Genomic DNA, 21,430 nt, shown 5'->3' on the forward strand with positions numbered 1-21,430 from the left:
TGTTTCTTTCTACATGCCCTTCAATTTTCTATATCATTTTAACCAGCCAACCATAATCTGAATTCCATTTCTGTCATTCCCAGAATTTCCTTATGAGTGAAATCTTCTGTGGTAGCTCCACTGTGATACCCTGGGGAGCTGATCTGTTCTGGTTCTACATGTTGCCAGAGCTTTTTTTGCTGGTTTCTCCTTCTTTATTTCCTTCCACTAATTTCTTCTCTCTATTCTTCCTTCCCTTTGTTCTTCTTTGACTCTAGGCTTTGAGGTTAAAATGACCCTGTCAGTGATAGAAGTACCATGCTGCATAAACCATAAGGAGTCACAAGTTCTACTTGTAATGAATGAGCTACAGGAACAAGATGAGGGTGGTATCGTTCCTGCTGCCCCTTCCCAACTCCACTTCTCCCAAATCACTATCAAATCTCCATGGCAGATAGTCCTCAAGAGATTATCTAAGCAAAAGTCACTACTTCCATATGTTCGATAACCCCTACCTGCGACCTTACAATCCAAGAAAGTTAAACTCACTTTATAATCTCTCAGTAAGGTGATGGCTGTTTGGGTAATTGGAACTGTCAAAATCAATAAGAAAAGTTTAAAAACAGTCATGACAAGCCACTCTGAAATGAGGAAGAGTCTGTAAGTCACTGATTAGTATGATTTTTACAGAGAAAGCTATATAGTTCTTTCCTAAACTGAGCATTAAGGTATAAAAGCTCCTTATTCTTCAACACATTTACAGTTTGAACACATGTAATCCAACATCTTCTTCTAGGCAGGGATTTAATGAACATTTTGTGAGAACATCTGTTTGTTATTCATCTTTGTCTCATTTTACACATCAGCAAATCCCACTTTACCACCAAGACAGAATAAAAATCACCATTTCATTACGTAGTGTTCATAATTTTAAGCTTCAACTCAGAGGAAGAGAAGCTGTCGTCAGCACTGTGTTCTACCTGATGTTACAGGGAAGAAGTACAAGGGTGAGTAAGTGCAGAGGGGAGATGATTAAAATATATAAATCACTTTAACATACATTCTGCCAATGGCTACTAGTTTTACTATTCCAGCAAGTGGGAATTAAAAGCTACTCTATCTTATTTTGGCCTCTTTGGAGTTTATGTTTTTAAAAAAGGGTGGTTCTAACTAAATGAACTTTTTTTCCTGTATGTTCTAAAAAAGAAACCACTACTGGGCTTACCAGGTATAGATCTTTGAAAACTGGGAAAGAGAGAGAGAGAGATAGAGATAGAGATAGATAGATAGAGAGAGAGAGACACGGGCTACAGTTTCTTCAATGTTCCCATCCTACTGTTTGATGCTACTGAATGGCATTTCTAAGTGTTCCCACTAGTCATTATGAGAAGGAGCCAGTATAAAGACCATTAGGAATGACCAGTACCATGAGCTAAGGCGAGTGCAAAGCAGGGAAAGAATTTTATCAATTTAGGCAAAGTGACTAAAGTCATTTCTGTACAGCATATCCATCATAGTATCCACTTGTGAATATTTTATGTCTTAAGGTAAATAACAATATTGAGTGAAATCTTAATTATAACAGTAGTTATAGCTGATTTTTCCTAGATCCAAATATATTGTTGTACATGCCCTGGAGAATACTAAAATATGGAATAAGAAAGGCATAGTCCTTGCCTTAAAGGACTTACAATCATTTCCTCCTAACAGTCATTTATAGTAAGATATACACCACTAGTCTTGTATCAGGGGCATAAACTCACTAAAGAATAGAAGGATATGCCTGTGTAATACCCAATTGAATATTGCATTAAATGGTATAGAAAACAAGTTCTAGTGCAGTTCAGAGGAGAAAATTGGCGTAGGCTAGCAGAAGAAGAGAAGTCTTTCTGTAATGTATAGGATTTGAGTTGGGTAAGTTGGACAGGATTTAGAAGGGTGAAAGAGGAAGGCAAAGAAAGAATAAAATTAATCTATAGCATGTGGTTCATCTAACACTTGAGTTATTTACCACAAAAGTGTTTTGAAGATCCCTCCCCATAATACCATCAAACAGGTAAAGGAGGAGACAAGGAGATATGTACATTTCCTTTATACCTCTCTTTCTAAGCCACTGACGAACAGAAACCTCAGATAGAAATAGATCTGAATATTTGATTAAAGTAATTGATGCTAAAATATGATTGAAGCTTAACCTTCCCATGAGACATTTGTATCTTAAGAGATCATCAACCAATGCAGAATCTCTAATTAGTGTAATCATATGGGGAAAGTATTTTGAAACTAGGAGAAGCCCCCAAGAGCATTCTTCTTCTCTTCATCTATTTTAGAAACTGGTGTTCCCCGGGCGGCACCTGTGGCTCAAGGAGTAGGGCGCTGGTCCCATATGCCGGAGGTGGCAGGTTCAATCCCAGCCCCGGCCAAATACCACAAAAAAAAAAAAAAAAGAAAGAAAGAAAGTGGTGTTCCCTCCCCACATAATCTGCTAGAGCATATGATATGCAGGATCACTGAGGGTTGAATATCCCTTTTCCCCCTTATTTCTAAGAACTTCTTTACCTCATTAGGCTCCTCATAGTTGATGAACATAGCAAACTGAAAATAATGAAAACCATTTCAGAAGTTATTCTAAATAAATTACAATTTTCTTCAGCATTAGTTTTGTTCTGTTTTATTTTATTTGATATTAATATATAGGAAGTCATTTAAGGTTGATAAAAAGCAAAATTTTCATGGGTGATATAAGTAGTCACTTTTATTTATCTCAGTGATTCTCATCCAGGCTGGTATAATATCCCTTGAAGATCATATCAGAACCTTTAAGAAATCTTTTTCAAAGTAGCTCTCCCCAACCTTTGATATTTGGATATTTCCACATAGTAACATATCCCCTCTGTATTTGATTTCAGCATCAGCTTAGAGTTAATACTTTAAAACTATTTTTTTTTTTTTGTGGTTTTGGGCTGGGGCTGGGTTTGAACCCGCCACCTCCGGCATATGGGACCGGCGCCCTACTCCTTGAGCCACAGGTGCCACCCAATACTTTAAAACTATTACCTACCTTCATTCCTAATCTACCTCTGGATGACAGATCATATGCTAATGAAAGCAATGAAGGAAAGAAATAAATGAAAAGAAGGAAGGAATAAAGGTGAGAAGAATTATTTTTTTTAAGCTAGAGGCAATATACAACACTAGCGTTCTAGTTAACTAAGCTTTAAAATCCTGATTGAATTCTCTTCATTCTTGAGGACTGGCTTTCTACTCTCCATACTCTAACAAAGAAGTGTACTAAGCTGTGTTTGTCATGGCCTAGAAAACCACATGGTAAACACTCTGTTCCATCTATAAGTGAGAAACATGGCACTCTTGGCACCATCTATGCAGGGGTGTCCAACCTGCGGCCATATGCTGATTTGGGGAGCACTTTTTATTGTTTATGTCTGGTACATATATCACAAAAAGCATGCATGAGCCTTTTCTGTTGTTAATGAGATTTCATTAGTGTTTGTGTATTTAACGTCTGGCCCAAGACAACTCTTCTGCCAATGTGCAGCAGAGAAGAAAAAAAGGTTGGACAACCTGATTCTAAGGTATGGAGTGTAAAGGAATTGGAAAGGTTCTATAGAACAATCGACTCTTTAGTAGTAAAGGTTGGGAAGAAGGGGAAAAGGCAAATAAACCAGTATTGCAAGGTAGGCAGCACAGATGATCACAGCAATGCAAGGGAGTGGGCCATAGTATGGAAATCTTGTGGTGCTACAGCTTAATAACCAAGGAGCAAACACAGAAAGTAGTGTCAAGCAAGGAAATGAGGTATAGAAGAAGGAAAAAAGAGAAATAAAAGATAATACCCTTTTCAGGTGGGAAGGTCAAATTCACATGTAACTCTGAAATCTCAGTAAGTTCAGCTAATTTGTAATAATCTATTCCAGCGGTTCTCAACCCATTGGTCATGACCCCTTTTTAACAATGTAAATACACTGCGGCATTAGGAAGGTTGAGAACCACTGAATTCTATTCCATTATCAAAAGGCATCTTTGCTATGGTTCAAGAGCAAAAACAAAAGACACAAAAAGAACACATACACATTGACACACATGCATGCATAAACACATATCTATGCACAAGTATTAAAATAGAAACATGCACAGAAATGTGCATACACAGCCACTAGTGACCCAGACACATATGCATGCATGCACACACATGTACATGTACACACTCACCCCAGGATGAGTCGGAGTAAAAGAAAATCATCTCTGACTTAATTTTCTCCTTTGACTATTTCTCTTGGCTTCACAAAGATGGGAATAATCCAAATAAAATGCAAGAGGTTGTCACTGAATAGGATGCTTCATTTTGGTTCTCTTATATTACCTATTTACACCATATGGATTCTGGCTACTTAGAAAACAAAATGGTAGTTGCAAAAAGTATAGGCTTTGGTTCTGAAGTGGTATTACTGGTGAGAAATGGTATAGGGAAATGATACAGAGCCACCCCTCAGAGGGTCTTATGTGAGGTATGTGCCTTTTAAAAATCAGTCACTCTCTATAGATTCAAAACAATCCATTTAAAAATCCAAGCTGCTTTTGTGCAAAAATTGACACTGATTCTGGGCAGCACCTGTGGCTCAATGGAGTAGGGCACCGGCCCCATATGCTGGAGGTGGCGGGTTCAAACCTATCCCCGGCCAAAAACTGCAAAAAAAAAAAAAAAAATGACACTGATTCTAAAAGTCATTTACAAATGCAAGAGACCCAGAATAGCTAAAACACAATCTTGAAAAAGAACAAAATTGAAGGACTCTCACTTCCTGATTTCAAAATTACTACAAACTGACAGTAATTAAGATAATGTGGTAAGAGTAGGAATATAGATCCATAGAACAGAATTGAGTATTCAGAAATAAACACTCATGTTTACCTTCAATTGATTTTTGACAAGGATGCCAAGACCATGCAGTGGAGGAAAAATAGTCTTCAATAAATGATGCTGAGACAATTGGATAGCCACATAGATAAGGAAGTTGGACCCCTACCTCACATCATACACCACAATTAACTAAAAATAGATCACATACCTACATGTAAGAGCTAAATTTGGGGGGGGGGAGATTCATTGAGGGTACAAAGAATCAGGTTACATGATTGCATATGTTAAGTAAAGTCCCTCTTATAATTATGTCCTGCCCCCAAAAGGTGTGTCACACACTGTGACCCCCCATCCCCTCCCTCCTTCCTTCTCTGCTCTCCCCTTCCCCCACCCTCCTACCATTAATTGTCCTCATATCAGAATTGGGTACATAGGATTCATGTTTCTCCATTCTTGTGATACTTTACTAAGAAGAATGTGTTCCACTTCCATCCAGATTAATAAAAAAGATGTAAAGTCTCTACCTTTTTTAATGGCTGAATAGTATTCCATGGTATGTATATGTGTGTGTGTGTGTATATATATATATATATATATATATATATATACCACAGTTTGTTAATCCATTCCTGGTTGGTGGGCATCTAGACTGTTTGCACATTTTGGTGATTACAAATTGAGCTGTGATAAACAGTCTAGTGCAAGTGTCCTTATGGTAAAAGGATTTTTTTTTTTCTTCTGCGTAGATGCCTAGTAATGGGATTTCAGGATCAAATGGAAGGTCTATCTTGAGTTCTTTGAGAGTTCTCCATACTTCCTTCCAAAAAGGTTGTATTAGTTTGCAGTCTCACTAGCAGTGTCAAAGTGTTCCCTTCTCTCCACATCCATGCCATAAGAGCTAAATTTTTAAAAAACTTGTAAGAAAATATATGTCAGGGAGAGGAGAAATAAGAAAGTGGGGAGAGGGAAGAAAGGGAAGGGATTGGTATGTGTCACACCTCACTTCTGACACCACTTGTCAGGGCCCAAGACTGGCCAGGTCTTGAGCCCAGCTTAACTAGGTTCCGGACGCAGACTGCTAAGTTACCTTGCTCAGGTCTGTTAGGTGCCTGAGGGCTATCTGCTTTAGCTGGAGAGAGAGTCTTAGAGAGAGTAAAGCAGTCTTAGAATAGATAGATCTTAGTCTTTAGCAGAGCTTGGTAATCTTCAGCAGAGAGATGCCATGCTGGCATTCTGTAGGCAGAAGAGGAGACAGAGTTAGAATAAGCGAGTCCGTGATAGAATGTGCACACTCCCGACTGCCTTCTCCAGCCTAATATAAGGCAGATCTTGTGCCTCTCAACCCCACAGGTGTAGAGACTGCCAATTCACCACTGCTCTCATCTCGCGAGCTCTCATGCTTGTTAGGAGAGCTAAATCCCTCTCTCCATGCCCTTTTCACTAAGATGTTCCATTGAGCTATACAGGTATTTCTTATAACTCTCATCCCTCCTAGTCATAGGCTATACTGGCTGCTACAGGTATGCTCCCACTTAATGGGTACAACGTAAGGGTATATGGTACACCTCTTGGGTGCAGGAATAAACTACAAGAGGGTAGCTCTACCTAACAAATGCAAATGGTATAACCTAGTTGTTTGTACCCTCACATTAACATGAAATAAAAAAATCATGGATGAAATATTATAAAAAGAAAAGAATAGCTGGGCGTTGTGGCGGGCACCTGTAGTCCCAGCTACTTGGGAGGCTGAGGCAAGAGAATCGCTTAAGCCCAGGAGTTGGAGGTTGCTGTGAGCTGTGTGAGGCCACAGCACTCTACCGAGGGCCATAAAGTGAGACTGTGTCTCTACAAAAAAAGAAAAGAAAAGATAGGAGTAAATCTTCATGACTTTGACTTAAGCAATGTTTTTTTTTTTTTTTTTTTTAATATATATATGATACCAAAACACAAGCCGAAGAAGAAAACAAAAATAGATAACTGGCTTTTATCAAAATTAGAAATGTTCTACTGCATATGATATAATCATGAAAGTGGAAAGACATCCTATGGTATGGCAGAACATATTTATAAAACCACAACAAAATACCACTTCACACCCATTAGGATGGCTAAAATAAAAAAGGCAGACAACAGTGTATTGACAAGCTTATGGAAAAACTAGAACTCTTATTCATTTCCACTGGGACTATAAAATTGTTCAGCTACTTTGGAAAACAATTTTGATGCACCCTCAAAAAGTTAAACATAGAGCTATGATATGACCCAGGCATAAACTCTTAGGTATGTTCCTAAGAGAAATTAACACATATATCCACATAAAATCTTACACAAGAATACTATAGCAGCATTATTCACAATAGCCAAAAAAAGTGGAAACAACCCAAATCCCCATCAATATTGAATAGATAAACAACTGTGGCATGCCCATACAATGTAATATTACCTAGCCATAAAAAGAAATGAAATACTGATTCACTTCAACACAGATTAACTATGAAATCATTATACTAAGTCAAAGAGGCCAGATGAAAAATGCCATATAGTTTATGATTCCATTCGTATGGAATGTGCAGAACAGGCAAATCTATAGAGGATAGATTAGTAGTTGCCTAGCACTGGGGTATATGTGTGTAGGCGATTGTGAGGTAATGGCTAAGGGGATCTAGGTTTACTTATGGGGAAGGGAGTAAAAAATGTTCTAAAATTGTAATTTCAATGATGGTTGCATAACTCTGTGACTATACTAAAGATCACTGAATTATATATTTAAACAGGTGAATTGTATGTCATATAAATCATACCCCAATAAAATAAAAACCATCTGTCACTCGGGGAGCATATTGTAACTGTTTCCCAACATTTCTATGGGCTATCAAAAAGAAGCAGGGTGAAGTTGCTTGCTATAGCTCCAAGGAGTAAGCAGAATCAGAGCCACCACACTATACAACTCCAGAGACCTCAATTCATGTTGTACTTTGTGTGGATGGTACTATACTTGAAGCAATGGATAGAAGCTGAAGGAAGAAAGATCTTGGCTCATTTGTGCAAACATTCAATAAATAAAGATATTTAAATATATTCAATAAATAAAGATATTCAAATATCAAACGTCCTATTTCATAGTGGAGGGTACCAAATTGTTGCAAACATCTAAGTATAAACGTAATTGACCACTTGAGAATTAAGTGGATACAAGTAACAGATTATGTATGGAAGGAGGTAGGTGGACCTGACTTGACCACATTTATGGTTTTTTATAACCCTAAAATTCTATTAAAATGCATATATTACGAAGCCCTTCTGAACCTTCATCTGTAAACCTGTTTTTCATTCTTAATCATTTCCTCATTCGCTAGGAATAAAGGATTACTTATATATTCCCACTAGGGTGACAAGTCCCAATTGTGATTTCCTCTGAAATAATAAAACTTGATGCCATGGTTAAGGCCATTTCTAATGTTTATATCTGTGGCTGAGTCATTTAGAAATGAGCCCATCTACAGACTCCTGTTTTAAAATCTGCTGCTATAAGGGCAGTACTTCAAAAATGTTACTAAGAACAACATACTACATTGTACTTAATACTGCTAATGATGAATAGAAATCATTCTGGACTCTATCTTTGATCTCTTTCCTCCCCCTTCTGTCCTTTCACTACGTATAGAATATGCAGGCTGTTGATTTTTACAAGTTGCTCCCAAATTTCCAGAATCTACCATTTGGCTACAGGTTCCAAATATTTTGGCTTAAGTTCACAAATGCCATAAGAAATTGGCACTCTATTCTGCAATGCTTTCCTTTCTGTCAATAACTTTAACTTGGGCTCATAAAGGGAAAGCATTTGGCAAGTGGTCCATTTTGATACAGATTTAAAACCTCATAGGGTAACAGTCCTGTACTCCATTTTACACTTTAAAACTATTGGGAATGATTTTATACTGAAAAGAAAGAAGTGCAGATAATATAAGAAAAGCTACTTATCCATTACATGTTTCACAAAAGAAAGGGGTAATTTAATATCCTGTGAGGGGCGCTTACCAATAGTTCCCTGGGGATTAGAACTAGCTAAATAGCTTCAACTACCTCCCTCACTTGATTGGTCAAGTACAGGCAACATGTATACTAGGTGCTACGTAGTGCTGACTGACTTATTCTGGCTCCCGGACATCTTAAGCACACACAAAAAAACCTGTATCAAAAATCTCCAATGGAAAACATCTGTAATGAAATTTTACTCATTGTCTAGCTAGTACACCAGAGCCTTACTCTAAATCCCAACCTCAGGGTTCATGCCTTGGAACTGTGTTCTAATGTTCTAACATAGCCCTTCTGTTACTTCCAGTAATAAATCCCTATGGAGAAGGTCCAAGAAGGGCATTGCCTTAGATCATATTCCATGTTAGAGTGAGCTGCTTCTACACAGCTTGTGCTTTATCTGACCTTGATGTGAGGCCAACAAAAGAAATGTTCAGTAGAGTTTGCTATTGGGTGGGGGTTCTTTTTATTTTAAGTAGCTGTACATATTTGACAAAATAATTAGGTCCTTTTCACTTTAATTCCTTCAGACCATTTCTTCTCAGACCTATTTCTTTCTCCTCTTGTTAAAAGTCTCACAAGGCCTATGGGTAGGGCACTGAGGGAATACTACTTGAGAAGGTGAGAATAGTTCTGGAATCCCAGGCTCATTTCTCCAATGGTCATATTTCTGCCTGTGCTTATCCCTTTTTCTGCCAGATTGTGCTCTTTATTGCTTACACTACTCAAAATAGCCGTGAGCGCCAATATTCACCAACTACTCAAGCTGTCTTTATTGTATTTACTTTGTGTCACACCCTCATAAACCACTATCCTTAGGTCCCTTAAGCATTTCAATTGCTCTTTTCCATTTCAAGCACCTCAATTCCAGAGAATGGAAACTTGGGCAGAGCCTTATTACCAATTAAAAAGGGATTCTCACTACTTTGCTTTAAGTTATTTGTCCATATCTATGACACTTACTGAGAATCACACTGGCTTTTAAAATGCTATATCATGTTGCATACCCTGAATATAGTTTACTATCCTATGTCACCTGTAGATGTTTAAAAGCATGAATCAAATTTACTTTTGATGACCATGTCTGTTTTACATCTATTTGTTTGATATTTATAACTGAGATAAAATGTAATATGCCACCCCAAAGTTTTCCAGAACAGTATGACTTATGTGCAGATTATTGTCATTTTTATTAACTATGGACTATCACTCAATTATTTTATGTTCTTCACATTCCTTATGACAAACTGAGGTGAATTCAGTTTGTACACCTTCCACTGAAGAAGCTGGGAAAATTTTCATGACTCAGCAGAGTGTAAGAGGGTTGTGGCTCTTTGCAGTTCCTGTCCTACCTCCAAGCCTAAGGGCAGGGTTTGGGAAAATGCCAACCACATTTGGCAGTAAGAGTCAGCAGTCTGTGAGGCTGCAGGGGATGGGAGTGGCAATAAGTAGAATGTATAAAGAATCTAAAAAAGTTTTATTTTTTTTAACAATCTCTTAGTCAGAAGCTCTAATTGAACATAGTCCCAATTGCTGTCGGTAGACTGTTAACACAGGGAGTGTTTACACTCTCCCACTTTATACTAATCTGGGATTTTTGTGAGGGAACACTCTAGTACTAATAACATCTCTCTTTCCATATTTTTCCCTTCCTCTCCTTCCCACACGTATAATCACAGGGAGGGAAGGAAGGAGGGTGGGAGAGAGAGAAGGCAACCATTCACAATTACATGTATAAGTTATAATAAAAAGCAACAGGAATGCAGGCTTTGGAGTCGGGAGGGAGAGCTGTAGACAAGTTAGTAGTATATACAGCCTTGGGAAAGAAGAATAACTAACATTTACTGAGAGTGCTACTAAGGATTAAATGAAATAATTTATGTAAATAGCCTACAGTATACCTTTAAAACATATTTCCTTTCATCTCCACTCTGGTTTCAATTATAAAGAGTCCTGATCAGAATGAACTTTTTCATTAAAAGTAGAAACGTCTGCCTTTCTAGACAAAGGAAAAGTGTCACTAAAAATTGTAAATGTAGTCTGGGGGAAGGGAGAGGCAAGAGTTTAAAAATTTCCTTTAGATCCAAATTGGTTTTGTCTTTAGGTACTTCTCAAAAACAGTAGATGTGGTACTATCTCTTTGGTCCTCAAAACAAAAGAACCTATTTGCAGAGTGCTCCAGGGTGAGTGGCACTTTAAAACACTGGTTTTGAACTCCTTTAGGCAGTTCAGTGAGTCTGGATACAACAATTGATTCTGGGAGTGAGTCTGAATGGTACAAAACGGGGTGGTGGTGGTCTGCTGTCCTTTGAAAACAGAAAGCAGAGCCAGAGGAAGTAAAGAAAGAAAAGGGACAGAGGAGAATTTTTCAGGATGTGCTAAAAATTTTAGCAATTGAAAAGAACACAAAGAACTAGGATCTAGGCAACAGAGAGCAGGTCAAGCAGGCATAATTATTTACCATGTAGTTTCCATAGATAACAATAGTCAAGTACATTACTCTACTCATGTGTTTTTTTCTCCCAATACTACATATTCTGACGCTGGGTTCTTTTTAGCCACCAAGTACAAGTAATACACATGATGAACTCTCTACAATGATAAAACATAAAAGGACCTAGATTTATGTCTCTTTATGTAGAGACTACAATCTACTTCTGATCATATTCTTCCAAAGTGTTAATGTTATTTTAAATAATGAAATCACACTGAAAGGGATATACTACTGGTTGGAGGAAGATTTGTTAGAGTACAAAAATGGAAGCTGAAAAATAGTGAGTAATGAGTGGCCAAGGAGCTGAAAAATACAAAAGAGAATAGTGAAAAGATCTATGAAAACTAAAATGTATAAAAGTATTTGTGATGTAAACATTAAAGGGAGGAGCTCTTTGTTTTGATTAACTCAACCTTTTTGTCCCTAACTAAAAAATCAAGACTTAATAGCCATCTCTCAACAGCAAGCCAATGTGATGAGAAAAATACTACTGATGAGAAATGCGGAGTGTAGATTTCATTTAAATTTAATTGGGATCATAATTTGCTAAATCACTTCTGTGGATAAATCACTTTAAACCACTTTTAAAACTTAAACTATCCATAAGAAATTTAAAAGAATTGCAAAATCCTATACGTCAAAGGAAACAACATTCCAGTTTGATTTCCTGTCCAAATAATTATCACTGTGGCCATCTAGACTCTTAAGAGAAGTACTCTTTCTGGATAGCCAAACTTTTTCAGCAGTACTTCCAAAACTACATCCAATAGCTACATGTAATTGTTTAAATCTTAATTTTTTTTTGATGTGAGGATTAATTTTATTTTTTTATTAATATTAGATCATAGCTGTGTACATTAATGCAATCATGGGGCACCATGCACTGGTTTTATAAACAGTTCGACACATTTTCATCACACTGGTTAACATAACATTTCTGGCATTTTCTTAGTTATTGTGTTAAGACAATCATATTCTGCATTCACTAATAATTAAACTTAAATAACATTAAAAATTCACTTCCCCAGCTGTAGTACCCACACTTCAATGCTCAATAGCCATATGTGGCTAGTGGCTACTGTGTTGGGCAGTGAAGATATAGAATATTTCATGAAGATATAGAATATTTCATCATCATATGGATTAGATACTCGGACAGAAAGATTTTCAGAATTGTAACAAAAAATTCAAACCATTTTAATTAGTTTTTCCACAATGTAATTAATATATAAATATTATATATTATATATATTCCATAGAGAATATACATCAGGATTTAACACCTTATCCTTGACTTTGAACAGTGATTCTCAAAAGTCAGACATACTGAAGAATCATCTGTGGAGTTTGCTAAATACAGATCACTCAGATAGGTCTGGGATGGAGAAATCTTCATTTTAAACATATGTACTGGGTGGCGCCTGTGGCTCAGTGAGTAGGGCGCCGGCCCCATATGCCGAGGGTGGCGGGTTCAAATCCAGCCCCAGCCAAACTGCAACAAAAAATTAGCTGGGCATTGTGGCAGGCGCCTGTAGTCCCAGCTACTCGGGAGGCTGAGGCAAGAGAATCGCGTAAGCCCAAGAGTTAGAGGTTGCTGTGAGCCAGGTGACGCCACGGCACTCTACCGAGGGTGGTACAGTGAGACTCTGTCTCTACAAAAAAAAAAAAAAAAAATATGTACTAGGTAATACTGCCATGAGTAGTTCCTAAACCACATTTTGAGAAACACTTTGATTATGCATCAAAATTTCCAATTATCACTTTACATAGACTGATTAATTTTCTTGAATATGTAAGTATTCATATAGGCAAGCCCTTATCTCTCCACAAAAAGGTAAAGTGTTTCACAAATACAAAAGAAGGAGCTTTCAAAATATGGTAGATCTGGGCAAGAATGAGTATCGAGAAGAAAAATCAAGAAGAAAATTGTACCAGAAACAAATCTTTTGAACAGAATATTCCAGAGTTATCTATGCAAAGCAGAAGTGATCTAGCCATTTGACTACAGGAACTCTCAGACTTTGGAACAGGTCTAGTCCTTAGGCTAGCAGGAGAAGAGAAAAACCTCTGGTGGTGCAGCTGCTGAAGGCCTGAATATTGTATGTGAGTACTAACTATGTGTAAGGCACAAGGCTATGTGTTAAGAGATGAGTAAAATATGGTTGTGACTTCAAGAACTGAGTCTAGTGGAGGAAGACAGACTGAAAATAAGTATTAAATACAGTAGCAGGTGTGATTTGAGTGCAACCTCAATTACTGAGTAGCTCTAGGGCTTTTGGAGATGTGAAAGGGTGGCAATTTAAATGTAGAGAACAGTATAGGGAAAGAAAAATGAGCTTGAAAATTTGAGGTATACCTGATGACCCAGAAGTGGCCTGGAGTGGCAGGAAAATAGGGTGTTGAGAGGGTTGAGTAGCGGAGATAAGGTTGTGATGAAAGGCATTCTGGGTGGTTGGAACAAAACCATGGATGAGCCTTAATGCCTATTTGAAAAAAAACCAAAGTCCCTTAGAAGACTTTTGAGGAGAATGACAGAATAAGATCTGTATTTAGGAAGAACATTCTAATAGTTAGGCACAAAATGGCACAGGGAAAGAGTAGATGCAGAGATGATGTGCTATGATTGGTCATTTAGCTGCATGGAAGAAAAATTACACTGTGGTTGGCAATGTTTCTTTTTGCAAAAAGCTGAGAATAGAGAGAGGCAAAAGAATATGAAAGATTTTTAAAACAAAGCTTAAAATATAAAAAAAAAAAAGAAAAAGAACATGAGTAGTGGCAATGTTTAGAAAATGCTGGGGATTCAATGCTCTACCCTGACTCTGTTGGTAGAGAATATCAGAAATGGAGGTCAGAAAAAAGCAAAAATTTCTAGCAGACTGGTGAGCACTCAGCTCTAAACTGTTTAGGTCTTTTGATATCTGCTCTGGGTAACACACAGGTGGGCAAACAGCTTCTTCAATGAAGTACCCTTAAAGACAGCGTATTCCATAGTGGTTAAGAGCAAGAGTTCTGAAGACAAATTTCCTGTGATTGAATACTGATTACGCTGCTCGGCAATTGTGTCATGTTACCTGTCGGTAGGCAGGTAACTTAAACTCTGTGTCTCAGTTTTTCTAACCTTTAAATGAAAATAATACTACCTTCTTCATGGGAGTGCTGTTAAGATGATTAAATATATATATATATATATATATATATTCATGTATACACACACACACACACACACACACACATAGATGGCATTTATAACATAGCCTGGCACAGAGTAAGCATTCAATAAATGTTAGCTCTTCTTATTATTGATGTGTACATGTGGGTGGAGAACACACACTTCACTGTATTATGCTCAATGAATCTATATAGTTTATCAGCCCAAGGAGCATCTGCAGTATACTGTCCTGCATAGATAGCATGCTTTAATTACTGTATTATTCATAATGAACATAGTAAGTCATTTTTGGGAAAAGGAAAGTAAGAATAAATTTTCAATTTTATAAATATTCTTAGTGATCCTCTTAAGTAAGCTGGTGCAAGCTGGCTCCAGAACACCACTGTATACTAATACCAACCCTTATGTTGTATACTAATACCAACCCTTATATTCCTATCCATAAGACCTGCCTTTCACTCCCACAAAACAGATTCGCAGGTTTACTGAAGAGAAAAATCCATCAGACAATTCAACTTCAGTTCCCTGAACAACGAGAACCTAGAAATCTACCCCTCTCTAATTTCTCTGAGCCTCAAACAGGACAGTGAAAAAATGATTATTTTGCAGACTACTTTCTTTAGCCAATCAGAAAATGTCAATTTCTTATAAAAGCCCCAGTAAGGTCTTTTTCATTTATATTCAGAGTGCTTGTTCCCAGAAAAAGGAACAGAGTAAGAGGTGTTAGCCAGCGCTTCCAACTACACAGGAAATTTGTTACCTGAAACCAAGTTTAATATGGAACTTCCAATCACATGCCTACTGTGCCCAGTTCGCCTTACTATTAATCCTGATGTATTCCCCCAAGGTCCTGCCTATATTTTTTTAAGTGTCAAATCCATTTAAGGTTAAAGAATGATGAAAGGACTTTATATCATCCTCTTTTCTTTTTGCCAGAAGGAAATAATACTAGGATAGCTCTTCTTTAAGACATGTTAACACATAAAGATACCATCTTAGATAAGGATAAATTACAATTACATGGTATCTGTGATAATATGTTCATTACTATCTTTCCAAAAGTCTCATAAACAGGTTATAACAATACTTGCTCTATCTCTAGCTCATTTTCTTGACAACCTTCTCAAATATTCATCGTAAAACAGTGAAGAATTGTCCATAGCATTAACATCCAGTCATTTCTCCAGTACTCAGGATAGTTTCTAATAAATTCAGATCTAAAAATGATCCTTCAAGATGTTTCCCGGAGGCTTTTAAAGAAAGTTTTACCAGAAAGCTAGTATAAGCTACTAAACTATCTGAGTCCATTTGCTGAATTGATAATGTAGCTTTAAATAGTATTCCCTTTTTCAATGGGAAAGAAAGTATTTTTCTTCCTTAAACCTAAGGAATTTAAAATTGAAGAACCATTTGGGAATTTAAAAGGATGGGAAGGCTATCTACTAGATAGAGAGATAAACAGAAAGAAAAGTGTGAAACTGAGTTAGCTATATATTTTTTATGTTGATTTGAACAAAATAATCTTAAAAACATACAGCACTTCACATCCACGGCTAGTATACCTAAAAATACACATATTTTCATGAAAATAATCTTATAAATTTATTGAGAAGAATATTAAAAATAAACTAGCTTATTCCACATTAGCCTTTTGGATTTGGATAACATTTTGCTTCCCCAAAATATCACAAGGCTCTACTTTCATTCACATTGATAAATAAATTAAGGAAAACATTAATTATAATTATACATCTGTAAAATTAATCTGGAAATCACATATTAAAATAAATGTTGAATTAAAAATAGTTTTGAAAAAATCTCTAGAATCCTATCAAAGAATACATTTTTTTCCAAATGAATGATTGAATTTAGTCTTCTTAACTAATAGCATAAATCAAATTTACCCTGGATCCATCAACTGAGAGGCAGCCTAGTTCAAGGGAAGGAAAAAGAACAAATTCTTGAATCAGATAATATAACCTAGAAGTTTAGGCTCTGCCACTTATTAGATATGTGGTGTGAGATATATCTAATCTCACACCATTAGATTAGACTGACCATAAAGGGCAGGTCTTATGGATAGAAGTATAAGGGTTAGTATACACCGGGAAGTGGTGTTCTGGAGCCAGCTTGCACCAGCTTACTTAAGAGGATCACTAAGAATATTTATACATGTGTCAGGCCAGCTACTTATCCTCTGAGTCTCAGTTTTCTTACCTGTAAAATGGAGATCATACATAGCATCATCACCGACCTCATACAAGGTTGTTATAAGAATGAACTAAAAAAGTATATGTTAAATCACTATATGTAGTATAGTGTATAAATGTTTTTTTTACCATATCCACTATGATTCAATAACCAACAACTATACTGCAATTATAATTTTTAGTAGGGTAAAACCATTTTTAATAGAATAAAACTATTAAGGAACTAAATATGTATCCACTATTAGCATACAAATAAAATTTAGTCATAAAAGTCACCTACTTAAATTTGATATTATTTATTGGTTCATTATGGAATCGAGAGACAGCAAAGAGACAATGTTACCTTTTTTTAATGCAAACATTTTTATTAGAAGTTCTTCCCAGATATAGTAAATTCCAGTAGCATAACAAAATCTAGCATTTTTCACTGCCAGAAACTTAAACCAGTAACACTGGTCCATGAGAAACCTCTATTTATTAAACAAAGCCATAATTTCCATGCCAATTTATCTATTTAACTTTGTAGTGGGGAAAATGAGGTAGCCTCTGGTTTTAACTAGAAGAGAAAAACCTCAACAACTTCTCACATTAAAATGTACAGAAATGGCTCTTCTCGAATCAAGCATGCATTGGAGAATACAGAAAACATCCAGCAAGCACAACTTTCCAACACTTAGCAAAACAAATCAACCGATACCCAAAGAAGAAACTGAAGCTATAAATTCAAATAAATGGGCTGCAGGGAGACTACACAAACCTGCTGTTGCTTTAATTGCAGACAATTCAATTCAGCAGCTGTTGGTCCAGGCACTAAGGTTCACTGTATGCTCTTCAACGTAACCTTGAAATATTGTCACTCACTCACTTCTCCACATCATCTGCATGCTGTCCAATTAATGAGGAGCGAAATCAACTGTCAAACCACGCATCAAAACAGAACATGATCTTTTAGCTCTTAAGCACAGGAGCACAATATTTTAAGAATAATAAAGCAAGAATGAAGATGAAAGTCCTTGACAATAAATGATATTCAAACTTGTCAAAACATGTGGTTATAGGAACTAAGCTTCTGTTCTGTTCAACAAGAAAGTGAAACTTTCTCGGGCTTTTTTTTTTTTTTTTTCATTTGCAAGGGTTCTTTCTAACTATTGTATAAGAAGCCTTTCAAACAACATTCACCAATACCTAATCAGAGTCTTCAAGTTGTTCATTATTATGGACCAATATGTTTCTGAAAACTTAAGAAACACTTTGGATCCAATGATATTTTACAATACAGATGGTTTGGGGCTGGTATTTTTAGCCTTGCTGTTCCCAGCACTTTTTTTTTCTATCAGGAGAATAAACAAAAAACAATAATATATAATGTTCATCAATCTAAGTTCAATAATGAAATATAAATAAATTTATCAAACAGATGTGTTCCAGAATGCTTTCTATTTGAACTTTCCTTACTCTTAACTATATCCCAAATCTATAAACCAATTAACAAATACAGGACTTAATAAACTCAAAAGAAACATAACATACTAAGTATTTAGAAATTTCTTTTCACTTCCAAAGCACTGTGTCTTCTGTGCAAATACTCTAGGCTATATCACATACTACCAGTTGCAGACATCAGACTTTGGAAATTCAATACAAGAATACAGCAGAGAAGCGTGCACAATTAAGGGATCGGGACTACCAATTTAACAGAAAACCCAGATTTTACACAGCAATCTGCTACAAACATTATAGCTGGAAGAGGCATGTTTTATGCGGCTATTTTATTTAGCTCATTAGAACCTTATTTGTCCCTTCAGTACAGTTGAACTGAAGGCAAAATAAGAAAGAGAAATGCACTTTGAAACAAAAGAGAAATTTCAGAGAAAATAAAACATACTATACCTGTATATTGTACCAGGAACATCGTGACACTCTTCGGGGAACTGTTTCACGTTGTATCCTATTGTGAGTTATTCTCTCTTTACCCTCTTCTCTTCACAGAAAGAAAAGCCAAAGCACCCAAACCCCGACTACACACTATCCCTAACCCACCCCCCCACTGAGGAAAAAAAAGCCACGATTCAGCTCAGATCTGATGCTTCTGTTTAGCTCAGCTCCAGCCGAGCAACTGAGCTTTAGCAACGAAGCATAGGGAGGTGGATTCTGATGCCAGTAGCACTTCCATCCACTTCACTTACACAAAAGCAGGCAGTGGAAAATCCAGGAGCCTTGAAGACAAGGGCTGGAACTGGCTTTTATGAATTGCTATTACTGCATGTGTCACCATCCATCTCCAATGACGGACACTTATAGGCTGAATTGGGAGTGGAGGGGGTGGGGTGGAGGAGGTTGGAGAGCAGGTGGAGAAGCAATTAGCAGTATGTTCATTGGAGAATTCGTTCGGGATTTCATACATCAGTGCCTAAAGAAACAGCATGCAGTTGACAAATCAGAACTTTACGATTTGCATGCCTTAGAAGAAATCTTAGCTTGTAGCTCCAAACAAAATAACCCTTGCCCACTCTTATAGGACATGTAAAGTCACCCCTCTGCTTTCCCTTTCCTCCAACTACCCTTGTTCATGAGAAATCAACATTCAGACTGAATATTTGTTCATTTTCCCTAAAGAATTATATTGAAAAGGCTGGAAGCAAAGGAAGTATAAAGAAATTAAATTCTATTGAACATGACACCTTTTAACAAGAAGACAAGAAGCTAATTATTTTAAGCCAACTTTTCATCCCTAGTCCCATTCCCCGAGTATAGCTTTCATACCCATAATCAGGGGATCACACAACTTTTTTGCATATGTTTAACACTGAAAACCATAGATCTGTCTCCCTAAAAATAATTTAGTTAAAATCAAGGTAAAAAGCCAAGAGCTATATGCAGGACCTGCTGGATAGGTGACCTTAAGAAAGCACTTTACCTGTACATGCTTTGGTTTTACTCATCTGCTAAAGTACATTTTAGACTCATTTTAAAATGAATCATGAGTAGGAACAAAAAGGAGATAGTCTCCTAGGAAAGAAACATGATAGAATTGAAGGAGCACTGGGGCTAGGTACAGGAAACTAGGGCATGACTTCCAAATCTACAACTTTCTAGCTGTGTGACACTGGACAAGTCACTTAACTTCTCTGAGCCTAAGTTCCCCTTTTTTATTAACAAGAAAGAAGAGTACCTAACCCGACTGCTTCACAGGATTGCTGTGAAGAGCTAACGAGGTAATGGATATGAAAACCCTTCTGTAAATTGTAAAGGGCTATGAAATTGTCTGGGATTATTATTACTATACCCTGAAAGAAATCTTTCCTAAATGAAATGAGGCACCTCTATCACTTAAGGCAAATAAAAAGAAAGGACCAATATAATTTCACAAAATATTGTTCATTCCTTCACATTTTAAAATTGGAAGGAATCACTATTTGCTCTTAAAATTCCAAAGAGGAGATATTTTTTTGAAAAGAAAAATTTTAAACTAATACATTAAAAGTTTATTTAAAAAGACTGGAGCCCTCTTGTTCCTGCTTTCCTTTCTGGAAAGACAGTCCATTTTTCTTCATATGGTCTAGTATTATGCCCCTTCTAAAAAGCAAACTACTAAACAATGAACATCTCCTTTTGTTAAATTGTTCTATTTGCCTAGTACATCCACATTGCCCAGGATATGGGGAAGGATTTGAGTTGATTAGCTAAATCTAAATCTACAAAGTAAAAATCCAAAGTCACGCTTTAGAAGGCTCTGGGCTGCCTTGATTTATATATATATATATACACACACACACACACACACACACACACCCAGACACACACACACAGTGACCAGCTGGCTTAAGCTGGGACACAATTTTAGCACAAGAAGTCTGGGGGTAGCCACACCTGGGGCACTAAACGATCCAGGCAATGTTTGAGGACCTTGGTTTGGCCAAATCCCACATGTACTGATTTCCATCTGTATGGTTGTTATCCAAATGTATGTTTGTCCATATGGGCCAAATCTGAAGAGACCAAAAGAAAGATGGGGGCTATAGCAGAGATATGAGATGTCAGCTTCCCTTGGCCCCCTCCAATGCCATCTGTGTCTTCAAACAATACCCAGTGTACTGCTTGTGAGAAGAAAGAAAACTTTTCTTAATTGCCCCTTTGAATGTCATTGCTACTACTGAAAGTGCCAGTAAAATATGCATCAAAATTCATGTTAAATCAATGGGGAAAATATATAATATGAAACACAAAGAGTTAGGTGACTGGGACCAAAGGGAGCTATTAAAAGGGGGCAGGGCAGAAAGGAGAACGGAGAGGAGAAGGGATGACAGGAAAGGGGAAGGGGAAAGGAAAGAAGCAAGGGGGAAAGGGAGGGGAGGAGTGGGAAGGGGAGGGAAAGGAAGGGAAGAGGAAAGGGGAATAGATCTAAAGTCAGAGCTTTTGGGGTTTTTTTTTTTGTTTGTTTGTTTTTGAGACAGAATCTCACTCTGTGGCTCTGGGAAGAGGGTGCCACGTGCCATGGCATCATGATAGCTCACAGCAACCTCAAAACAGCAACCTCTAACTCTTGGGCTCAAGTGATCCTCTTGCCTCAGGTTTTCTACTTTTAATAGAGATGGGTGTCTCGCTCTTGCTCAAACTGTTCTCAAACTCCTAAGCTCAAGCAAGCCACCAGCCTGAGTCTC

At 37.0% G+C, this 21,430-nt stretch overlaps 1 protein-coding gene across 6 annotated transcripts in view; it reads right to left on the reverse strand.

Moving 5' to 3' along the window:
- ENOX2 (ecto-NOX disulfide-thiol exchanger 2) overlaps positions 1-21,430 on the reverse strand; it is a 333,450-nt gene that overhangs the window by 299,285 nt on the left and 12,735 nt on the right. Inside the window, exon 1 of one of the 6 annotated variants that reach the window (XM_053580562.1) lies at positions 18,660-18,783. The exons of 4 other annotated variants lie outside the window; for them this stretch is intronic. In XM_053580562.1, the coding sequence (XP_053436537.1) occupies positions 18,660-18,681 (22 nt within the window). In that variant the 5' untranslated portion in view covers positions 18,682-18,783. Of the gene's footprint in view, positions 1-18,659; positions 18,784-21,430 lie in introns of those variants that run through there. One more of the 6 variants, XM_053580559.1, reaches the window with a different exon arrangement.

This window comes from Nycticebus coucang, chromosome X (genome assembly GCF_027406575.1).
Source record: "Nycticebus coucang isolate mNycCou1 chromosome X, mNycCou1.pri, whole genome shotgun sequence".
In the NCBI taxonomy this organism is placed as follows: Eukaryota; Metazoa; Chordata; class Mammalia; order Primates; family Lorisidae; genus Nycticebus; species Nycticebus coucang.